The sequence below is a fragment of the Oryctolagus cuniculus genome, chromosome 5 (assembly GCF_964237555.1).
Source record: "Oryctolagus cuniculus chromosome 5, mOryCun1.1, whole genome shotgun sequence".
Lineage (NCBI taxonomy): Eukaryota > Metazoa > Chordata > Mammalia > Lagomorpha > Leporidae > Oryctolagus > Oryctolagus cuniculus.
Window position 1 is genome coordinate 132,736,928 of NC_091436.1, and position 22,312 is coordinate 132,759,239.

The following is a 22,312-nucleotide window of genomic DNA, read 5'->3' on the forward strand; positions in this document are numbered from 1 at the left end:
AGGTGAAGGATCAGTTAGAACTCAGCAAGGCAATCCAGACCTCTTCTCAACTCCTTCCTCTCATTACCGACACCCTGTGGTTTGCTTGGGGACAAAAATGCCAACAACAATACCAGCCACAAAGCCTCTTGAGGCAGGACTTTGGAAATAAGCAAACATCATCTTACAGTTTCATAAAACTCCAACACACCCATCACGTGCCCTATACCTCTCAAGTCGGGAACTCGTAAGGTCCAGGGAAAAGCAACTCACAAAACAACAGACTTTCCCACTCAGCTCAAAGGGCACAAGGTGGACACGAATGCAAGACTGCAGGAGAAGTAAAGTTTTTATACTCTATCAGCACAGCACTCATCAGGACAAAATTCAGTTCTTGTGGCACAGTGGGTTTAGCCACTGCATCAGGGTGCCCTCTGGCAAGGAGCTCTTCATTTTGTGCGGAAAGCCGGTACACCTGTATTTCCACTTGACAGGTAAGGACATTCAGACTGAGCGGTTAAGAGCACAGCTCAGCAACTGTGGTTCTTAAAGCAAGCAATTTAATCTCTGTAAAGCTCGCTTTTCTAAAAGTAAAAGGGGGAAAGCAATATCCACCTTGTGGGGTTTTGAAAAGCAAGCACGCAAAGACATGATCATGTTTAGCTTGCTGCCAAGCCAGCATTACTAAGTGTGCAGAAGTTTATTTATCCTGTTTCACTCCTGTCTTCCCTCCAAGCCTCCTCACAGCTCCTGTCATTGGCTTCTCGTTTTTGGCCCTCAGCAAACCCTCCCAAGTTTGGGGCACCGTCTGCCCTAACCAGTTATTTTAGGCCTCGTTCCTGCTCCGAGCCTTCTGACTGGTGGTCTCCCGTCTTTGTCTTTCTCTTTCCTTAGTTCTCATTTTCTGCCCAGCCTTTCCCTCGCTATTCTCCCCAGGCTCCTGGCTTGAGTCTGGAGGCTCAGATCCGCTAATAGTCATTTAGCTGCAGGGTCTCAGTTTTCACATCTGAAATGGGAATATTATTATCTCCTGTATGGGATTTTGCGGAGTGGAGGAGATAAGAGGGCGCAGGCGCCGTGTAGATCATACATCGCCTCAGGAAAGTTCTCGGCCGGCGGCTCAGCTCCACTCCCTTTTATTCTCTTCCGCCCTTTCCAGTCCGGGACCATTGTGGAATTAAGAGATTTTTTTGAATTGAATGTTAGGGCATCTCCCCAATCGAGTGCAGAGCTGTTGGTTGTTCCCGCCTTCCACGACTAAACGAGCCAATCAGATCGCTGGGAGGTTGGCGAGGTACCGCCCCTTGGCGCCCACCTTTAATAGAACTTGAACTTTTCGCCGTCCCTGCAACCAGCCTCGTCTTGCCCCGCATCCCAGCTTCAGGCCCCAGGAGGGTGCTTCCTTTTCCTCGTCCCTGTTCCCCAAATCCTGGTATCAAACGGGTTGGACGGCGGCAACCGGAAGTGTGCACCAACGTGTCGGGTCCCCCTCGAAAAGACACCGGAAGTAATCGTTGGTAGAGAAGGATTCCGCCAGCCTCGCCATGGCGGCGATTCCCCCAGACTCCTGGCAGCCGCCCAACGTTTACTTGGAGACCAGGTGAGGGGCGGCTGGTCCCTGGGGCTGGGCTGGCGGAGGCGACACGGAGCGCGGGTCTCGCCACGGGGCGCGCTGTTCGAGAATGCGGCCTCGTGGGGCGCGGCCGTGAGGGCCCCCTGAGGGCTGCCCCGCCGCCCGCGTCCGAGCCCCGCACCGACTGGCGCGGGGGTCTCACAGACAGCTGCCCGATGTCCTCCTCCCTTTACTCCATTCCTTGCTTCGTCCGTCCGTTCATTCATTCATTCATTCATTCAGCCGGCGTAGGCGCCCGCACGCCAGCCACGCCGAATCTGGAGTCTGGGGATACAGAGCTGGGTAGCATACAGGTCTCTGCTTTAAACGCAGGCGCCGTCACGTGTAGTGGTGTTATTTCTTCTCCTCCCCTCCGATTTCGGCAGCCTTGGTGCCAGAACTGACCGATTCCATGGCTTGAGCAGAGCCACGCAGCTAACGGCTGAGGGGGACCTTGTTTGACTCCTTGGTCAGTCGGCCTCGCGGGCTCCGGTCTTCAGCCGCATGCATTCCCCTTGCCCCTTTGGGAAAACTCAGAGTGCTCTTTCCAAAGTGGAGCCCGGGATCCTGCTCGGAAACCTTCAATCACTTCCTGCTGCGCTAACAGTGTGAAGTGAAAACCTAGCATGGCCCGCAAGCTGCTTCCCGCGTGTTCGCTCCGTGCCTGCAGTTCCCGCAGCCGCCGCCAGGGGCCAGCCCAGGCCTCCCTGCCTGTTTCTCCGTCGGGTCCCCTGTATTTGCTCCCTGGCCGGATTCTACCTCAGGCCCCGACCTGTCGGCTGGGAACTCCCTTGTTAGTATTTTTTTTATTAAAAAATAAATTGAAATTTACAGCGAAGCTGTGGAAAAGTATGTAGAGGAAGAAGTGAAAGTTACCTCTCTTTGAACGCACTGTTTGAACAAGTTTGTCAGATGCCCGTCTGGGTCTTTCTAGTTCGTATTTTGCTCATTTCCTCTTTCAAGGACATTTAAAATTGCATCTCCATTTTTTTTGTGCTTTGAAAGCACTGAAATGAACATCCTTGTATGTTGTATCCTTCGGCACTTTGCTACCTGTCCTTAGCGAATAGATACTTAGAAGTTGAAGTTGCTGAGATGTGCACATTTCAGAACTGTAGCAGAGCTTCCTGATTGTCATTCCCAAAGGTTATTTCCACTGTTTAAAAAAATAACTGAGCCGGTGCTGTGGGGTAGTAAGTTCAAGTCCCAGCTGCTCCACCTCAGATCCAGCTCCCTGCTAATGCACCTGGGAAAGCAGAAGATGGCCCAAGTGCTTGGGCCCCCATACCCACATGGGAGACGCGGAGGAGGCTCCTGGCTTGGGACAGGCCCGGCTCCGGCTGTTGCAACCATCTGAGGAGTGAACCAGAGCATCAAAGATCTCTGTTTCTCCCTCTCTCTCTGTAACTCTTTTTTTTTTTAATGCCTTTTTCATCTTTTTTATTTTTAAAGATTTATTTATTGACTTGAAAGGCAGAGTTACAGTGAGCGGTCCTCCATCTGCTTGTTTACTCCCCAGATAGCTGCAGTGGCCGGAGCTGCGCCGATCCAAAGCCAGGAGCCAGGATCTTCTTCCGGGTCTCCCACGCAGGTGCAGGGGCCCAAGGACTTGGGCCATCTTCTACTGCTTTCCCAGACCATAGCAGAGAGCTGGATCGGAAGTGGAGCAGCTGGGACTTGAACCAGTGCCCACATGGGATGCCGGCACTGCAGGTGGCAGCTTTACCTGCTAGCCCCGTTTAAAAAGATTTATTTATTTATTTGAAAGGCAAAGTTACAAAGAGAGGGGAAGACACAACAAGAGATCTTCCATCTAGTGGTTCACTTTCCAAATGGCCACAGCAGCTAGGGCTAGGGTCAGGCCGAAGCCGGGAGCCTGACTCCATCCAGGTCTCCCACATGGGGAGGGGGTGGTGGCAGCTGCTTTCCCAAGAGCATTAATGGGGAGATTAGCTGGATCGGAAGTGGAGCCTCCAGGACCAGAACTGGCACTCATGGATGCTGATGTCTCAGGTTAGCCCACTTGCTACAATACTGGCTCCTAATTTAGGGTTTCTAAGTACTCGTTTCAGATGATCAGTGATTTATATCTAAGATATTAGAATTTTGAGTTGTCAATGTATATGTTATTTTGCCTAAAAGAAGTACCAAAAGCCCTTGTGTGTTTTACTCAGAGGAGGTAATTGGTGTTTATGTTACTTGCATCATGTTGGTTTGTTGTTGCTTGTGGGTTTTGTTGTTTGGTTTTTGACTGAGCATGTAGTCAGTGGTTAGGTTGAACATCAACAGTCCTGGAGCACTCCCATAAATGGTCCTGTCTGCCGTGACCCTGACCTTGACCGGAGCTGTGCTTTCCTCTCCCTCTGCAGCATGGGCATCATTGTGCTGGAGCTGTACTGGAAGCATGCTCCAAAGACCTGCAAGAACTTTGCTGAGTTGGCTCGCCGAGGTTACTACAATGGCACCAAGTTTCACAGAATCATCAAAGACTTCATGATCCAGGGGGGTGACCCAACGGGCACAGGTAAGATAAGCTAACTGGCGTCTCACCCCATTATAACCGAGTGACAAGGCAGCGAGAGCTCTCTTTTCCACCTGCTGGGAACTGGGTTGGTTGATGCTGGTGACAATTCCTGCTTTCCCCAAACGCAGTTGTGAAATTGGTCTGAGGCCAGCGCCGTGGCTCACTAGGCTGATCCTCCGCCTTGCGGCGCCGGCACACCGGGTTCTAGTCCCGGTCGGGGCGCCGGATTCTGTCCCAGTTGCTCCTCTTCCAGTCCAGCTCTCTGCTGTGGCCCGGGAGTGCGGTGGAGGATGGCCCAAGTGCTTGGGCCCTGCACCCCATGGGAGACCAGGAGGAGCACCTGGCTCCTGACTTCGGATCAGCATGGTGCACCGGCTGCAGCATGCTGGCCACGGCGGCCATTGGGGGGTGAACCAATGGAAGAGGAAGACCTTTCTCTCTGTCTCTCTCTCTCACTGACCACTCTGCCTGTCAAAAAAAAAAAAAAAAAAAAGAAGAAGAAAAAGAAATTGGTCTGAAACCAGTTTTGACTCCTGGGCTTGATGGAACTTCTCCTAACTTCCGTGTATTGCTTGCCAAGAGCATATACCATTTGCCTGATTGTAGTGATGCATAGAGTAGTCTGATCACAATCAGAAGTAAGAGACATTCACACTGTTTTTGAGAAGAATGAAATATTGGGTTCTTGTGTGTGTGTGTGTTTATTTTTTCAGAGAGAAAGGTCTTCCTTCTGTTGGTTCACCCCCCAAATGGCTGCTATGGCTGGCGTGCTGTGCCAATCCGAAGCCAGGAGCCAGGTGCTTCTCCTGGTCTCCCATGGGGTGCAGGGCCCAAGCACTTGGGCCATCCTCCACTGCCTTCCTGGGCCACAGCAGAGAGCTGGCCTGGAAGAGGGGCAAGTGGGACAGAACCAGCGCCCCTACTGGGACTAGAACCTGGGGTGCTGGCGCCGCAGGCAGAGGATTAGCCTACTGAGCCACGGCACTGGCCAAATATTGGGTTCTTTCACTGATTTTTTTAACTTAACAAGTTTTGAGCACCTGCTTTGTGTCAGATACTTTTCTAAGCTCTAAGGATATAGCCGAGAACAAGGACACAAAGTTCCTTCTCTCAATCAACCAGGAGCAGGGTGGGGGATGCAGTTTCAGTAGGTCAGCTGGGGAAGTCCTCTGGCAGATGTTGTTAGAACAGAGATCCGAGTGCAGGAAGGGGCTGAACCTTGTGACTGGGGGAGAGCGTTCTCCATGGGAGAAGTGCAGACACGGGGCCCTGAGGCAGGAGCCTGGGGAGGAGGTCCTGTAGACGCTGGGCAGCAAGCGCTGAGTAAGATGGAAGCCTTTGGAGAGTTAGGAGCTAAGGAGGAGCACGTGACTTATGCTCTAAATGAGCACTGACTGCTGTCTGGGGAACAGATCCAGGGGCAAGAATGGGAGCTGGCAACCAGCTGGATGTCTGCTGTCATCATCCAGCCCAGAAGTCCGGGGCTGGCTTAGGCTGATAACAGACAAGGTGGTGAGCAGTGACTGATACTCGGGATCTGTTTTGTAGAGACAGAGCCATGGGATCTCTTGACCGCTGAGGTGGGCAGTGTGGGAGGAGGAGATGGTCAAAGATGACTTCAGAGTTTCTGATGTGACTATACGGACATGGGGAGGCTGAGAGAGGAGCAGGTTTGGAGAGGAAAGATAGGAATTTGGTCTTGCGTGTGTTGTGTTCCAGTAGATAGGTTGAGTAAGTGCATAATTGGGTATGAACGTGGAATTCAAGGGAAGGTCTGGCATGGAGACATAAATTGGGGAGTTATTGGCAGTGAGGTGGGATTTCTTAGTGAAACTGGTAGATCACTTAGCCATTTCAGGGGCCCTTGCTTCTCTGTTCATTCCTACCCTGGTCTAAACAAGCTTGTTTTTTTCATGTCGGAGTTTCTTTAAGTCTTATGCTTTTTTTAGTCTCAGTTGATTCATTACTTACTCTTTATGACCAAAACACTCAGTTTTTTCAGTGTATAAAGACACATCTCAAAATATAGACTAAGCTGGCATTGTGGGTACAGTGGTTAAGCTGCTGCTTGCAACATCTGTATCCCATATCAGGGTGCAGGCTCAAGGCCCAGCTTCTCTGCTTCCGATCCAGCTCCCTGCTAATGCGCCTGGGAAGACTGAAGATGGCCCAAGTGCTAGGGGCTCTGCCACCCGAGTGGGAGACCCATATGGCTCCTGGCTTTAGACTGGAAGACCTGGCCATTGTGGCCATTTGGGGAGTGATCCAGCAGATGGAGGAAGATCTCTCACTGTGTATGTCTCTCCCTCCCACTCTGTCATGCATTCAAATAAATAAATCTTTTTAAAAATGCTTTTTGGGTTGGCATTATGGTGCAGCATCCTATATTGGAGTGTTAGTGTTCAAGATACAGCTACTTGGGGCCAGCTCCGTGGCATAGTAGGTTAATCCTCTGTCTGCAGCACCGGCATCCCATATGGGCTCTGGTTCTAGAGGCTGCTCCTCTTCCAGTCCAGCTCTCTGCTATTTCCTGGGAAAGCAGTGGAAGATGACCCAGGTCCTCAGGCCCCTGCACCCACATGGGAGACCAGGAAGAAGCACCTGGCTCCTGGCTTCAGATCAGCATAGCTCCGGCTGTTGCAGCCATCTGGGGAGTGAACCAACGGACAGAAAACCTTTCTCTTTCTCTCCCTCTCACTGTCTGTAACTCAACCCCTCAAATAAATAAATAAAATATTAAAACAAAAAAGATACGGCTATTCCACTTATGATCCAGTTTCCTGCTAATGTGCATGGGAAGGCAGTGGATGATGGCCCAAATACTTGGTCCCCTGCCACCTATATGGGAGACCCAGATAGAGTTCCTGGCATCTGGCTTGAGCCTGACCCAGACCTCTTGCAGGGCTTTGGGGAGTGAACCAGAGAAGGAAGATATCTCTCTTTCTCTGCCCCCCCCCCCACTCCCATCCCCTCTCTCCTCTCCCTCTATTCTTCCTTTCTCCATTATTCTGTCTTTCAAATAAATATTGTAAAAAATATAGCATATATAAGAAAGTAGAAAAAAAGGGGGGAATCATTCATATGCACAGCTCCTAAAGATTTCTTACCACCATTAGCCAATCCCAGCATTCCACCTCACAGAAGTGTGCAGTGTTAACTTTTGGTTGCCATCATTGTAGACATTTTTCTTTTCAGATATTAGTTAAGGATGGATGGATGATTAACTAGCTAAATGGAAATACCTTGAAAAGAATGGGATATCTATGCATGATATTGTTTTCAAAATAGAGTATTACAGTTACTTTTGTATATATTTAACAGAAAAATGGACTTCCTCCCATGAAAGAGAGAGTACAGTTGACTCTCCCTATCCCTGAGTCCTGCTTTTGTGAACTCAGTCACCCACAGATTGGGTCTAGTGTTGTGATACAGCATGTAATCTGCCCCTCAGGATGCCCACATCCCATAGGAGAGTGCCAGTTTAGTCCTAGATCCTCCACTTTTGAAGATTTATTTATTTATTTGAAAGGCACCGTTACAGAGAGGCAGAGAGAGAGAGAGGTCTTCCATCTGCTGGTTCACTCCTCAGATGGCCACAATGGCCAGAGCTGTGCTGATCCGAAGCCAGGAGCCAGGAGCTTCTTCCAGGTCTCCCATGCGGGTGCAGGGGCCCAAGAACTTGGGCCATCTTCTACTGCTTTCCCAGGCCATAGCAGAGAGCTGGATTGGAGAGGAGCAGCCGAGACTTGAACCATCACCCATATGAGATGCCAGCACTGCAGGTGGTGGCTTTACCCACTACGCCACAACATTGGCCCCTAGATCTTCCACTTCTAATCCAGCTTCCTGCTAATACGCACCCTGGGAGGCAGCAGATGATGGCTCAAATGGTTGAGCTCCTGCCACCCCCATGGGAGACCCAGATTGAATTTGGGGCTCCTGGCTTCATCCTGGCTCAGCCCTAGCTGTTAGAGGTATTTGCAGAGTGAACCCATGAATGGAAGCTCTCAATCTCTCTCTATTGCTCTGCCTTTCAAGTAGATGAGAACTGATAAACTATGGATCAAAAATCCCCCCAATTATGTCTATACCAAGAACGTGTACAGTATTGTCCCTTGTCATTCCCTAAATAATAAATGTAGCAACTACTTACGTAGCATTTACCTCGCATTCTAAGTAAGAGATCATGTGAAGGACATGGGAGGATGTGTGTGGATTAAATGCAAACTATACCATTTTCTGTAGCATCTGGAGTGTGGGACAGAGTAGAAGGTGTCCTGGAACCAAACCCCACAGACTCCCAGGGACAGCTGTGCTGAGATTCTACCCGTTCTTAGACTCCCTCCTCCCTGAATTGTGTTGGTAGTTCTATTTTTTCCTGTCATATATTTATGATTCCTTCAGCTATGGTGTGGGTTCAGTGTTTCACTGGCTTCAGTACCCAGCACTTGGCTTTTACTTTGTAAGTGCTAGAGGGCAGGATTGCTTGTCTTATTTATTTATTTTTCAAGTTATTTAAAAGGCAGAGAGATAATGAAATATCTTCCATCCACTGATTCATCCTGCCTGCAACAGCTAGGGCTGGGCCAGGCCAAAGCCGGGAGCTCAGTCCAGGTCTCCCACGTGCATAGCAGGGACCCACGTACTTGAGCCATTACCTGTTGCCCTCCAGATAAGCATTAGCAGGAGGCTGGATTGGAAGTTCAGGAGCTGGGAATCAGAAACTGGCACCCTTAATATGACGCGGGCATCCCAAATGGCGACTTAGCCACTGAGCCAATTGCCTGGCCCTCTCTGGCGGTTTTCACTGCAAGGTTTGGAGGGAGTTATATTTTTGAACCCATTCTTGTTTGAGAACTTTTTTCTGTTGTCTTTATTCTTGGGAAGTACCACGACTATGTATAATATTATTCCTGGGCCACATACATTCCCTCAGATCCTTTTGAACAATTCTGATCCATCGCCTTCTGGTTTTGAAATTAATTTTGGAGAATACTGAGGCCAGGTCTACTCCTTTCTTCGGTTTGGGGAATCTTTAAAAATTTCTGTGTCTTGATTTTTTCTCTCTCTCTCTCTTTTTTTTTTTGTTTGTTTGTTATAGTTACAGGGTTTTCCGTGTCAGGGGCTGTCGCTGTTTCATCGTGTGTGCCATCCGTATTTATCACATTTCTTCTCGCTGTGTAAGGCGATTCCTTTCCTTTCCGCCTGCCTTCCGTGAAGCAGTCTCAGACCTTCACTCTGTGCCTTATTGAATTTTCAGTCATGTCTGCACTGATCTTTGCTTCCCTAATTTATTTATTAGCTCTTTATTGGTGTCATTTGGGTCTCAATTTGTTTCCTTAGCTCTGCAATCTTCTCACCTTATTCTGTGATTTATTAGCTTGTCTTTGAGCTTTTGTTTTATTAGATTCTTACTCCCACTGAAATAACTTGAGACGGCCCCAGGGAAGCCACTCTGCGGGTTCAGTTTTCTCCCAGACCAAGCTCCTGAGGTGTTTTTCCTTTCTGTCCTTCCATCTGTGTGGTGTGTTTGTGTGGTGTCGGAGCCATCGCTTTTCATCTTACCCATGCCTAGACAAAGAGTAAATGGATTTTCCTCCTCTTCCTCCTCCTCCTCCTCCCCCTTTGTGGGACCCGCTGTCCTCCCCACTCCAGGAGCTGGGCTCCTTCCTCTCTGTTTGTAGCCTGAGAGGCATGGGGGAGAGCTTAGTCCTACTCCCCATGGTCCTCCAAGGATGGCCAAGTGTCCTACAAGCAGCCAGCCCTGGCTCCTTGTCCTGCCGCTGCTGAGCCCCTGTGCTATGCTCTGTCTTCTGCCCCGCAGGGCTGGGCAGTAACTGTCGGGCAGCTGCTCGCCGTCCCTCTGTTGCCCTTTCAGAATGGGAGTGGAGCGGTGTGGTGTGCAGGGACCTGCCAGCGCCACTCCCTTCCTGCCTCCTGTCTTCCAGGAGTGCAGGTAGAACAATCTTCTGTTTGTTTCCTTGGCTCTTTTCAGAAATTTTAGAATGTTTGTTTTCCTCTTCTTACTTGGTTGATGCTGGTGAATTTCTGGCTTTTTAAGTGTTACTTATTTATTTTAAAGGCAGAGAGAGAGAGAGAGAGAGAGAGAGAGATCTCCCATCCACTGGCTCACTTCCCAAGCAACCTGAGCAGTGAAGACTGGGTCAGGCTGAAGCCAAGAGCCAGGAACTCCATCTGAGTCTCCCGCATGGGCCATGACCCTGCCTCCCAGGATGCACAGTAACTGGAGTTGGAGCAGAAGCAGAGTAGCCAGGATTTGAACTCAGGCACTCCAGAATGGGATGCAGGCATCCTAAATGGTGTCTGCACCAAATACCTGCCCCTAGGTTTGGACTTTTTTGTGTTCACCTCATTGAGATTTGGAGGGAGGCAGCATCTGATTCTGCTTCATTCAGCTTTATCTGGAAGTGTTTTTGCCAATACTTTGATGTACTTCTCTCCCATCCTCTTTCTTCTCTCTTTCATTGCCATTATGAAATAAATATTACTTTGTAACACCAGTGAACTGAGAGTCCGTGCTTAGTGTACAAGAATCGGAAGTGACTCAGCTGTGAGTCGCCCGTGCCATTAGCTTCCCTGTAGTTGTGTAGTTGGTTTGTGGTCCGTCTTAATGTCACATTTCCATGATCTTATTTTAATGAAATTGAATCACTCGGAAGGTTTCCAGACGACTGCATCTAGCCTCAGATGAAGGAGCAGCCCGCTGTCAGTACTGTGGTGAGAGAGGAACGGAGGTAGGCCCCCTGGAGTCACTGGTTCATGTCTGCCAGCTGAGTAGGTGACACGGCTTTTGCTAAACATTTCAAGGGGGCAGCAAGTGGCGTCCTGGGCTCTACAGCAAGTTGATGTGCCATTTTCATTCCCGACTGTCCTTTGGCTACCCTGAACCGTTTTTCCAGTCTTTCTCTAATACATCTTTGCCTGGTGCTTTCTTAACTTAAATACTTTTTTTTTTTTTTTTTAAGATTTTATTTGAGAGGTAGAGTAACAGACAGTGAGAGGGAGAGATAGAGAGAAAGGTCTTCCCTCTGTTGGTTCACTCCCCAAATGGCTACAACAGCTGGAGCTGTGCTGATCTGAAGCCAGGAGCCAGGCACCTCTTCCTGGTCTCCCATGTGGGTGCAGGGGCCAAGGACTTGGGCCATCTTCTGCTGCTTTTCCAGGCCATAGCAGAGAGCTCCATGAGAAGTGGAGCAGCTGGGACTAGAACCAGCACTCACATGGGATGCCAGTGCCGCAGGCGGAGGATTAACCTACTGCGCCACGGCGCCAGCCCCCAGCTTAAATACTTTTGACTTCCTGCTCCCTCTCATTTCAAACCATTACCTTTCAGTTTCCCACTTTAAAGTAACTCAGTGTTGGCCCTTTCCTTTGCCCTCTGAATGTTTTTCATCTGTTTCTACTGACCTCGTCCTCTCCTACCCATAAGATTTGACCTCCTGTCAAATTCTTCCTGCTCTGCACTTGGCCTTGCAGGGCTCACAGACTGCCATGATTTCCGTGATTAATTATACACTGATTATCCTGTGCGTCACCCTCACTCTGATTTCATCTCTCTCCTTGGTAGCCCCAGGAACACCTGAAACTTATCATATTGAGCAGCAAGCTCATTGTTATTTTTATTCTTTTGGTGAATATTTGTTGAGCCTTTTGTGTGTCATGTGCTGTTCCAGGGCCTGGGAGAAGAGCTTAAGCGTTGGAAGCCAAGGCTTTTTTTCCCCTTGTGAAGCTCCCAGCCCTGCCAGGAAACAAAAGTTACTCATTATAAGAAACAACTAGAAAGTAGTAGTATAAGCCATATCATAAATATGGAAATGTGTGATGGCTCCGTATAGATTACGTGCATAGCAGAGTTGGAATGACTCACAATGAGAAAGCAAGTGTATGGCGTGGCATGGGCGTGGCAGGAGGCGTGTTGTGAGGCGGGCCTTGAAGGACAGGAATTTCAGCTCTGGGGAGCTCCGGAGAGGGAGGGGATTTTGGATTTTGGAAGAAGAGTGAGTACGGAGGCAGGAGTGGCAAAGGCGTGGGGAAGTATGGGAAGCCCCCCGGCCCAGGGTTCACGTCGTGCTCACTGACTGGCTCTGTGACACAACACAGCCCCTTGGCGTGTCCAGGATGGAAACGTGGAGTGAGCGTAAGGTCTGCATAAAACTCATGCGTCCTGGAGCCGTGTGAGTTGAGGTCAGTAGGAGCAGTTTGGAGCAGAGTAGAAGGAGACAGAGGAGTTCAGATTTTTTTTTTTTTTAAGATTTATTTGAAAGGCAGAGTTAAAAGAGAAAGAGGGAGAAACAGGGAGAGAGATCTTCCATCTGCCAGTTCATTGCTCAAATGGCCACAATGGCCAAAGCTGAGCCAGACTTAAGCTGGGAATCAAGAGCTTCTTCCAGGTCTCCCACGTGAGTGCAGGGGCCTAAGCACTTGGGCCATCTTCCCACTGCTTTCTCAGGTGCATTACCTGGGAGCTGGATTAGATTGGAAGTGGAATAGCCAGGACTCAAACCACACCCATATGCGGGTGGTGGCTTAACACTACACCACAACGCCGGCCCTGGAGTTCAGATTTTACCGAGTGTGATTTGAGGACTATTTGGGACTTTTGAGTCTGGGATAAGAAAAATCTGTGAGGTAATAGAATCTGCCTGAGGATTGTTGTGTGGGAGTGAAGCGTAGGGATGCGGAGCCCAGCAGGCTTGGGTGTGAACCCTGGGCTCACGTGAGCACTGAGGGGACAGAGACAGCTGTGACCCTGCAGAGCCTTCTGCCCGGTACGCGGGGAGGGTGCTTGTGTGCACCTGGGCTTGTTATGAGTGGTGCATGAGCAGATCTTTGTGAAATGCTTTGCAGCTGGACACAAATGGGAGTTCAAAAAGGTGTGGTCATTTATTTTTTATTTTGGTTGTGAATTCTGGGCTTTGGACTCCTTCTGTGGGGAAGGCATTGTTCTGAGAGCTGAATGCAGAAGTGAGTAAGCAAGCCCTGTTGGAGCCCGCAGTACAGTGGCAGAGAGAAAATGAACCGGCAAGTGCCCGATAGATAGTCATGGCATGCACTCTGGGAAAACAGTGTCTTGTGAGGGGTGGAGCAGAGTTCCTGACCCTGGCCCCGGAGACATCTGTCCTGTGCACAGTGCTTAGGCGCATGCTTGGCCTCTGCCCACCAGATGCCCCTCAGCTGTGACAACCAAAAATGTCTCCAGATACTCCCCAGGGTCCCCAGGGCTCACAGTCACCCCTGGGCCTGAGGGCAAGGGAGGTGCTATTTTGCAGTGTGATTAGGAAAGGCCTCTGATTAGCAGAGCTTACAGTAAACTGGAGTAGTGAGCTGTGACTCTTGGAAGCAAGGATATTCCTAACGCAACAGTAGTCAGAAGCCTTAAACCAGAGTTTGCCTAGCGAGAAACACGGGGGCCAGTGTGGCTGGAGATACTTGGAGAGGAGCAGGGAGCTGACCACTGAGTCCCATAAGCCAGGCAGGGCCTGGGATCTGGTTCTCCGTGCTAGATGTCCATGGGGCATTGCAAGCAGTGAGTGCGTGATCAGAGTTGGTTTAAAAGGATCCCCCTCCTGGCTGCCCTGTGAGGAACCCACTGGGGAAAGTGGGAGGTGAGGCTAGAAGCAGGGAGACCAGTGGGAAGCTACTGTGTGGTTGAAGCTGAAGTCTGGGACTGTGGTTGGGTGGGGTTAAGGTGATAGCAGCCATTTAGTTCTGGTCCAGTGGGAAGCAGACATCAAGGCAGAGAGAGAAGTAGCTTTTGAGAGATTTTTTTTGGACTCAGTTCATTCCAGGAGACTTTGGAGTCCTGGAAACCCCTTCGAGAAGAGGGTGACATCAGCTGTCCGATGCTGCTTGTGGGTCAAGTAAAGAAGACTGGCAGATGGAGCATTGCACTCTGGGAGTCACTGGAGATCCTGATGAGCAGTTTTAGTGGACAGTGTCCAAGAGAAAAAGTGGAGGGCAGGCATTTGACGGAGCAGTTAAAATGCAGCTCGGGACACCCACTTCCCTTATCATTGTCTAGATTTGAGTCCCTGCTCTACTTCTGATTTCAGCCGCCTCCTGATACGTACCCTGTGAGGTGGCAGGTGATGGCTCGTGTATTTGGGTCCCGGCCACTCACATGGGAGACCTGGATTGAGTTCCCATCTCCTAGCTTTGGCATGGCCCAGCCCAGCTATCCTGGGCATTTGGGGAGTGAACCAGTGGCTGGAAGGTCTCTGTCTTTGTCTCTCCCTTTCAAATAAGTGAAAATTAACAAATTAGTTAAATTACTTTTTTTAAAAATTTTTTTAAATAGAAAGATAATTGCAAGGAGTACAGGTGCATTTGGCCTAGCAGGTAAGCTGCCAGCTGGGACACCCACATCCTGGGTTTGAATCCAGCTCCTTTCAACTCCAGCTTCCTGCTGGTGTGCACCCTGGGAGGCCACAGTCGTGGCTCAAGTCGCTGGATCCCTACCACTCGTGCAGGAGACCTGGATTGAGTTCCTAGGACCCTGTTTCAGCTTGATCCAACTCTGGACACTTTGGGCCTTTGGTAATAAACAGCGGATGGAGGTGTATTCTCTTTGCCTCTCAAATAGAATAGGAGTAGAGGTATAAACACCAGGTATCAACTTTTTTTTTTTTTTAGTTTTCTGTGAAGGGATACAGAGAAGTAGGGAAACAGGTGAAGATGGAGTTTCTGTTCATTTGCTTTTTAAGATAGGAAATACTAATACCATGTTCACCTGCTGATAGGACGATCTATTAGGAAAAGCAGACTTGATACAGAAGGGAGAATTGTAGTTGCAGATTTCTTTAAGGTGACAGGATGAGGTCTGTGTCAGCGGTGTGATCCCATGAACAGCATATTTACCACGTGGAGGAAGGGAGGGAAGTGGATTTGGTGGTGAGCATGTACGTGAAAGTTCTTTTTTCAATACTTTTTTCTGGTAAAATAAGAAGCAAGGTTATACTCAAGGAGCAAAGAGCAGGGAGGGAGCGGTGGAGGTTTGAGGACAGCAGAGCTGGGCTGTGCCCAGACTGAGTGCCTCCCAAGTGGCACTGTATTGGGGGCCTAAGCTGTCTGTCTTGGCAAATGGCCAGGTCCTCTCTTCACTAATACTGCTGTGTGTTTGCTCTCTGACTTGTGACCTTTAATTCTCGCTAACAAGCTTCAACTGAGGTACTAGAGGCAGGCATCCCTAACCTGACCCCAAATCCGAGGTTTACTTTCCAATTTCAGAGCATTGCGGGTTTCTAGATTAACCATGCTCAAATAGTAAGGTCTATGCCGATAGTCCCAAGTCTGAAACTCCTCTGGTCCCAAACATTTTACAAAAGGGATATTCAACCTGTTGTACTATTCCTTTTTGCAGACAACGAAACCGAAACTGAGGCCCAGAGAGATTAAGGATCCTGCTTAAGGCTAAACAGTTGGTGGGGTCAGAACTGGAATCCAGATCTCTCTGACCCCAAAGGCAAGTGAGAAGGCTCCATCCTGAGAACTGCAGAGCCCCTTAGAAAGTAGTGGTGGCGCCTCTGAGGGTGAACCTGCAGCTACTCCGGTAGTCAGGTCCCTCTTCCTATCAGTGAGCAGTGCCGTGGGCTCCAGATCACAGAAAACTCAACCACAATGGCTGTTTGATTTTCTCACATGACAAAAAGTGTGGAGGTTAGGAGTTGTCAGGCCCCGGGCTTGCTGTGTCTGTCCACTTCACCAGTCTTAGCACGTTGGCCTTTGGTCGCAAATTCATCTTACAGTTGCACAGTGGCTGCTGCTGCTCTGGACATCTCCTTGCTTTCAAAGCAGCAGATGGGGAAAGAGCTATAATGAAAGACAGGAGTGCCTTTGTCCCTCTTTATCAGGAGTGCTGGTGTAGCTTTCTCAGCGGACTGCTGTTTGTATCTGTAAGTCAGAGAGCTATTCGTCCTTCTGGCATTTTGGTGCAAACCCTACTGAGCTGAATTGGGTTACAGAAACATCACATTTGAGTGAACGGTGCTGGAGAGGCCCCGACCAGCTGCATTCGGGCACGCTGTGCCCAGTGAGTGCTGAGCCCTCTCCCTGCTATTTCCTCTGGTCTCTGATCACTTAAAATCCAAAGCTTCATTTGTGGCTCTTGACTGGCCTACCTCTTGGTCCTCTCCTCGTTTGTGGCCGTGTGTATGAGACGGTTTCTGATTCTACAAGCTCACCTGGAGAAGGCTCAGCTTGGGGACCAGCAGGGCATTCCTGAACAGATCCATGGCTTGGCCTCTCTGTGGTCCCCCAGCCCTCTCCCTCTTCTCTCACCTTCAGCCCCAGCACTGCCAGTAGCACCAGGCGGGAGCCTTCCCTCCAGTGACTGCCGAAGGGCCGAGCAAAGGAAGGGGCACGGCCGAGGGAGCGTGCAGGTTATGTAACCCCTGTGGAAGTGTAGCAGCCTGCCGTTAGGGGAGTGGATTTTACGTAGTTTGTACAGTGCAGGAATCTTCCAGAAGCAGGGGTAGCCTGGGCCAGGTGGGAGGCTTTCCCAGCACGTTAGGATTCACCCCCATTCCTGTTGGCATGAAAACAGTGTTTCTTCTGGAGTCAGAACCGGGGGCTTTGACAGGCACTCTGTGGTGGAGCAGCCTAAAAGGTAAAGCAAAAGATGTTTGCCATGGAAACACCTTAGCCACGCCCAGGGGCTGGGGCGGTGGGTGGATGTGACTTTAACATGCGATTTTGGTGGCAGCTCTACAAGGAGGGGGCCCCCTGCTCAAGGCTGTTTCATGGATGCCAAGCAAGCAGAGTAAGCTGAGTCCAGCCTTCACTTTGTTCCATGCTGTTTTGTCTTGGCTGTGAGTCAAGTTGAAGAAACCAGTGCAGTTCAACAAGGCAAATGATTGACTATGCAACTGATTAAAACTGGTTGATAAGGGCAGTGTTGCGGTGCAGCAGGTTAAGCTACCACCACTTGCAATGCCCACATCTTATCTCAGAGTGCTGGTTCGAGTCCCAGCTGCTCTGTTTCTGATCCAGCTCCTTCCTAATGCACCTGGGAAGGCAGGGGATGATGCTTCAAGTGCTTGGGTGCCTGCCAGCCCTGTGGGAGACCAGGATGGAGTTCCTGGCTCCTGGCTTCAGCCTGGCCCAGTTCCAGCTGTTGCAGCCATTTAGGGAGTTAACAAGCAGATGGAAGCTCTCTCTGTCTCTCCCTGTTGCTCAGTCACTCTGCCTTTCAAGTAAATAAATAAATATTTAAAATACAGTTAGTTGGTAAAGTTGTGGCATTACCAGTGTGACATATGTTTTCCTATGGGAAAACCATATTGAACATAGGACCTTGGGCTCTAAGAACAAATCCTGCTCCAACTTAGGGTGTCCAGCACAGCACCCTGCTCTTGGGATGCCAGTAACACTTGCTGGTGGTGTGGTAGCAGATCGTTCCCGGCTCCAGGTTTCTTCATTTCCCCTTTCTGATCTACGACCTCTCTGTCCGTGCTCTTTTGTGCTACTGTTCTTTTCCGCCACGTTGCCACTCACACGGCCCCTGTTTCTCCTGAAGCTGGATGGCTTTGACTCAATGACTCTTTTTCTGTCGTCTAGGCTAAGGGTGGCAGGTAGGTTTTACCTGTCGTGCCCTCTGTTAGTGCTGGCTGCCTGGAGGTTTTGGGTTGGTAAGAACTGGGAGACAAGTCGAAACTCAAGGATAGGCATTCGGCCTAGTGGTTGAGGCATCTGCATCCCAAATTGAGTACCTGGGTCCATTACCCACCTCTGCTTCCTGGACTCCAACCTCCTGAGAATGCAGTCTCTGGGAAGCAGTGGTGATGACTCCCAGCTCTGGCCCAGACTTGGCCATCAAAGACATTTGGGAAGTCAGCCAGTGGACAGGAGTGTTCTCTATGTCTGTCTCAATCTCTCCTTCTGTCAAATAAACAAATAAAAATTATTTAAAAGATTTTATTTATTCATTTGAGAGATAGAGTTACAGACAGTGAGAAGGAGAAACAGAGAGAAAGGTCTTCCATCTGTTGGTTCACTCCCCAAATGTCCACAATAGCCAGGACTGGGCCAGGCTGAAGCCAGGAGCCCAGAATTTCATTCAAGTTTCTCATGTGGATGGCATGGGCCAAGCACTTGAACCATCATCTGCTGCTTCCTGGGATGCATTAGCAGGGAGCTGAGTCAGGAGCGAAGCAGCCAGGACTTAAACAATGCTCCCATATGGGCTGTGGGCATCCCAATGACATCTTAACCCGCTGTGCTACAGTGCCCACCCCTTTAATGTTCTTTTGATAATTGGTGTTTTCTACATTTTGACAATGAACATACATTAGTTTAAATAAGCAGGGAAAAACACTCAGTGTTATTTTGAAAGGAAACGTCTTACCTGAATGAAACCAGTGATTTGAATGTACTGTGTTAGTGCTTGATTTTGTATTGTAATAGACCTAGCGGGGGCTAGGCGTGCTCACTGCCTTTTCCTTTCCTATGCTGTGTAAAGTTCTTTGCCCCTGGGCCATCGTCCTTGCAGTGAGGTAGGATGTGGGCCTGGCTGGTTCATCTCTCGTCTTCTAACCTGGCAGGTCGAGGTGGTGCATCCATCTATGGCAAACAGTTTGAAGATGAACTTCATCCAGACTTGAAATTCACTGGTAAGTGTATAATCTGGCTGCACTGGGTCGGGAGGGGGCCGGATTTTAAAAGCTTGCTCTCTTGGCTGTGAGTCAGGGTGATTGCCTGATGCCATGGAAAGGTGCCAGGTAGCTGCCCAGCAGTGGCGCCAGAGAGAGCCCTGGCGGAGGAGAGAAAATAGTGCCTCTCACCGAGTCCTGAGCAGTTCAAGTGCCGGGCTGAGTGTCCTGGACGCTGAACTGCATATTGAATGTCACAGACTTTGGGGTAGCAGAGGCTTCTTCAAACAGCAGACTTTGCTGGGCTTCTGAGAGGCACCGGGAACATGGTGTAGCAGTTAGGAGGGATCCTGAGGGGCTGAGCCTGGGCGAGGACAGGGAGTCGAGGTCATTAGGGCAGTGCGGCAGTGTCCTTTGTGCTGGGCAGAGAGGCTGCCCTGAGGGGAGGCTGGCCAGGTCTGGGCGGTTGGTGACAGAGGCCAAGGATGGTGTGGCAGCTCTGCACTGGGGCTGTGGGAGTCATTCCTCTCCTCCTGTTTCCCACCAGGGGCTGGAATTCTCGCAATGGCCAACGCAGGGCCAGACACCAATGGCAGCCAGTTCTTTGTGACCCTCGCACCAACCCAGTGGCTTGACGGCAAGCACACCATTTTTGGCCGAGTGTGCCAGGGTATAGGAATGGTGAATCGAGTGGGAATGGTGGAAACCAACTCCCAAGACCGCCCTGTGGACGATGTGAAGATCATTAAGGCATACCCTTCTGGGTAGACCTCGTGGGCACACCCAGGTCTTCGGCCAGCCAGCTTCCGCGTGACCTAGAATGACATGTAACTCTACAGCTCGTTTTGGCCTGGCATATCATGGAGTTAGGGAAGCCTGGGCAGAAGTGCACCCTGACAGGATGTGCTCACTGGGCGTGACCATCCTTCTCCTCGTGTGTGTCTGCTGCAGCCCACTTAGGACAGAATGAAGCAGACCCACTTCTGAGCGCCGGACCAAACTTCTTCCTGGGAGATTCATATTCTGGCCCATACTGCAGTCGTTTAGTGGCTGACAGCCACAGAATTCAAAACCAAGTCGTGCCTCTGTGTATGCCCCCTTTCAGTCCCCTGCATTTGTAGGGAATGTATGCATCTCTCTCTCTGTTTTCCCTCTCAAAACCAGAAATCAGCACTGCTGTTCCTGACATTTAGACATCCCACGCAAAGCCACGTTGAATTTTTGCCAAGTGCAAAATGCATCCAACAATCAAGTTTTTAAGGAGGTGTCAAGTGAGGAATGATAATGTGTAATCAAGAATTGAACTTATTTAAAGGAAGCAGAAGCATTGACCATTTTTTCCCTAGGAAGGAGTAGACATCTGTAGTGAATACAAGGATAGATTGAAAAAAAAAAAAAAGCAGTTCTGTGGTAAAGAATCTTCCATTAAGTTTTTTTTTTTTTTTAACCTAAGACTTTAAAGAAATCAGATGAGATTTTTATACATGAAGTTTTGTTTTCTTCAGAGTCTTTTTTGGGGCTGGCATTGTTGTGAAAGCAGGTAAAGCCATTGCCTGGGACACCGGCATCCCATATGGGGTCCTGTTCAAGTCCCAGCTGCTCTACTTCCCATCCAGCTCCCTGCTAGTGTGCCTGGGAGAGCCAGCAGAAGATGGCTCAGCCCCAGCCGTTGTAGCCATTTGGGGAGCGAACCAGCAGATGGAAGATCTCTCCACCTCACCCTTTGTCTCTCAGTAACTCTGCCTTTCAAATAAATAAAAATAAATCTTACAAAAACTGGTTTTTTTTGGATTTGAGGGGAGGAATAGGGAGGGACAAGGAATATGTACCTTGTAATACATAGAAACTTCCTAAATAAGTGCCACTGATGGTTGAAATCATAACTGGGCTGACTTTAAATTACCTCTGTAATACACAGAAACGTCCATACTGACTGCCCGAGCTCCATACCTGGCTCCAGCTCCTCACTTGAGCTTCCTGCCGCTGCAGTCCTTGGGAGACAGCGCACCTGCACGTTCCTGCAGCACCAGGAGCTGTCTGAGGGGCTGTCAAGTTTGTGGAAAATGCAACTAAAACATGGGGTTTTTGGTGTTAATGTTTTTGAAACCCACATGTAGTTTTTTCATAATATGCATATGTGTGAACTTTTAAGAAGACTCATACAGGTTGTGCTGTTTGCTTCCTTTAGCTGGAAGCTCCTGGGGGGGGGGGGCTATAGCTTTTTGGTTCTTAACACTATGAATTTTGGAAATGGTATCATCCCTTATGGAATGGCCAAACAAATGTCTTCCCCATGCCTCCCCCATCTTTAACCTCTTTCTCCACGTTTCTTTGTCCTTTCAACGAAGAAGCAAAATCCATCAACCAACTGCAAATGGCATTGTGACTTCCCAGCGATGGTCTTGGTGTGCAAAGTCACGTTCCGGAGTCTGGGGAGACAGAAGTACATTTCTTTTAGCCTGGGTGGATATAATTGGATCCACTTCTAAGAGCAGGAAATAGACAATTTCCAGCAGCCTCCCAGAATCACAATGCACACCCAGTTTCATCCAGGGCACGGACGTGGCAGAAACACCATCGCCAAGTTCAAGTCAAGAAGGTTCTGTGCACACTCAGGGCCAGCTCCTCGCTCCTGGAGAGGTGCAGCAGACACCTGCCAGGGCAGTCACCCAGGGGGCGTGGCCAGTTCCGTAAAGGAGGTGACCCTGGCTTGTGCACATTTCTAGTGGTTCTGCCAGTTAACCAGAGACGTAGAAAGTGGTCCCATTTCCATATAAGCTGAGCTTATTTAAAAGGAATGCTGCTTAATTTCTTGCCACATGAGCATCCACACCCCCTCAGGGTGTCATCAGGCAAGGCTCACACATGCGGGGTGTACCCGGCTGTTTGGATGGCTGCATCTCACGCTGAGTACCTGAGCTCCATGCCTGGCTGCTGCTCCTCACTTCAGCTTCTGCCACTGCAGTCCCTGGGAGACAGTGACAATGGCGCAGGTAGTTGGGTTCCTGCCACCCACATTGAAAACCTGGATTGAATGCCCAGCTCCTGGCTTCCACTTTAACCCAGCTGCAGCCTCTGTGGGGATTTGGGGAGTAAACCGGGGGGTGGGGCCAATAGCTCGCTTGCTCTCCCTCGCTTGTCTCTCAAAAAAGTAATTTAGGAAAGAAAACTTTAAACTTCTCTCAGCCCTCTCTCAGGCAAGGGCAGCTTACTAGGAGGCCAGATGGAAGGTGATGGAGACAGGTGCAGCCCTGCGAGGGGCTGACCGGGGGACAAGAGAGATGTACAGGCTTGGTGGGAGGGGAGGGAGACTCTAAACTGTAGAGAAGGCATGAGGTTGGGAGGAAACAAGCCAGTGAGGGGCCGTCAGACAAGCTGTGCCGGGGTGGGTACGAGCTGTTTGGTGCACCCAGACTCTGAAGGTGTGTGGCCCCCAGGGGCCTTGGGCTAGGGTTTCTCACCTTGACAATGCTCGGGAATCACCGAGGAGCCTCACGCGAAAGCAATGCCGGCATCAGCTTTCAGGCAGATCCTGCCTTTCTAAGCAGGTCCCAGGGCATGGCGACCGTTAGTCCAGGCACCAACTTTGGG

General features: G+C 49.8%; 1 protein-coding gene across 5 annotated transcripts; it reads left to right on the forward strand.

Moving 5' to 3' along the window:
- The first annotated feature begins 352 nt into the window (after window positions 1-352).
- On the forward strand, window positions 353-20,497 carry PPIL1 (peptidylprolyl isomerase like 1). 5 transcript variants are annotated; one of them, XM_070074140.1, is made up of 5 exons: window positions 1,488-1,579; window positions 3,111-3,604; window positions 3,961-4,115; window positions 18,674-18,742; window positions 19,269-20,497. In XM_070074140.1, the coding sequence occupies exons 3-5, from the start codon at window positions 3,962-3,964 to the stop codon at window positions 19,487-19,489; spliced, it is 444 nt and encodes a 147-aa protein (XP_069930241.1). In that variant the 5' UTR covers window positions 1,488-1,579; window positions 3,111-3,604; window position 3,961; the 3' UTR covers window positions 19,490-20,497. The 5 variants fall into 5 exon arrangements, with proteins under 5 accessions (XP_069930242.1, XP_002714719.1, XP_069930241.1 ...); XM_070074139.1 differs by having other exon boundaries at window positions 1,495-1,579; window positions 3,111-3,304; XM_070074141.1 differs by lacking the exons at window positions 1,488-1,579; window positions 3,111-3,604 and adding an exon at window positions 353-473.
- The last annotated feature ends 1,815 nt before the right edge of the window (window positions 20,498-22,312 follow it).

Coding starts and splice junctions, on each gene's coding strand:
- PPIL1 (XM_017345079.3), top strand. CDS start 2,218: ATGGCCCGCAAGCTGCTTCCCGCGTGTTCGCTCCGTGCCTGCAGTTCC. Junction 4,116..18,673: donor GGGTGACCCAACGGGCACAG/GTAAGATAAGCT, acceptor CTAACCTGGCAG/GTCGAGGTGGTGCATCCATC. Junction 18,743..19,268: donor TCCAGACTTGAAATTCACTG/GTAAGTGTATAA, acceptor GTTTCCCACCAG/GGGCTGGAATTCTCGCAATG.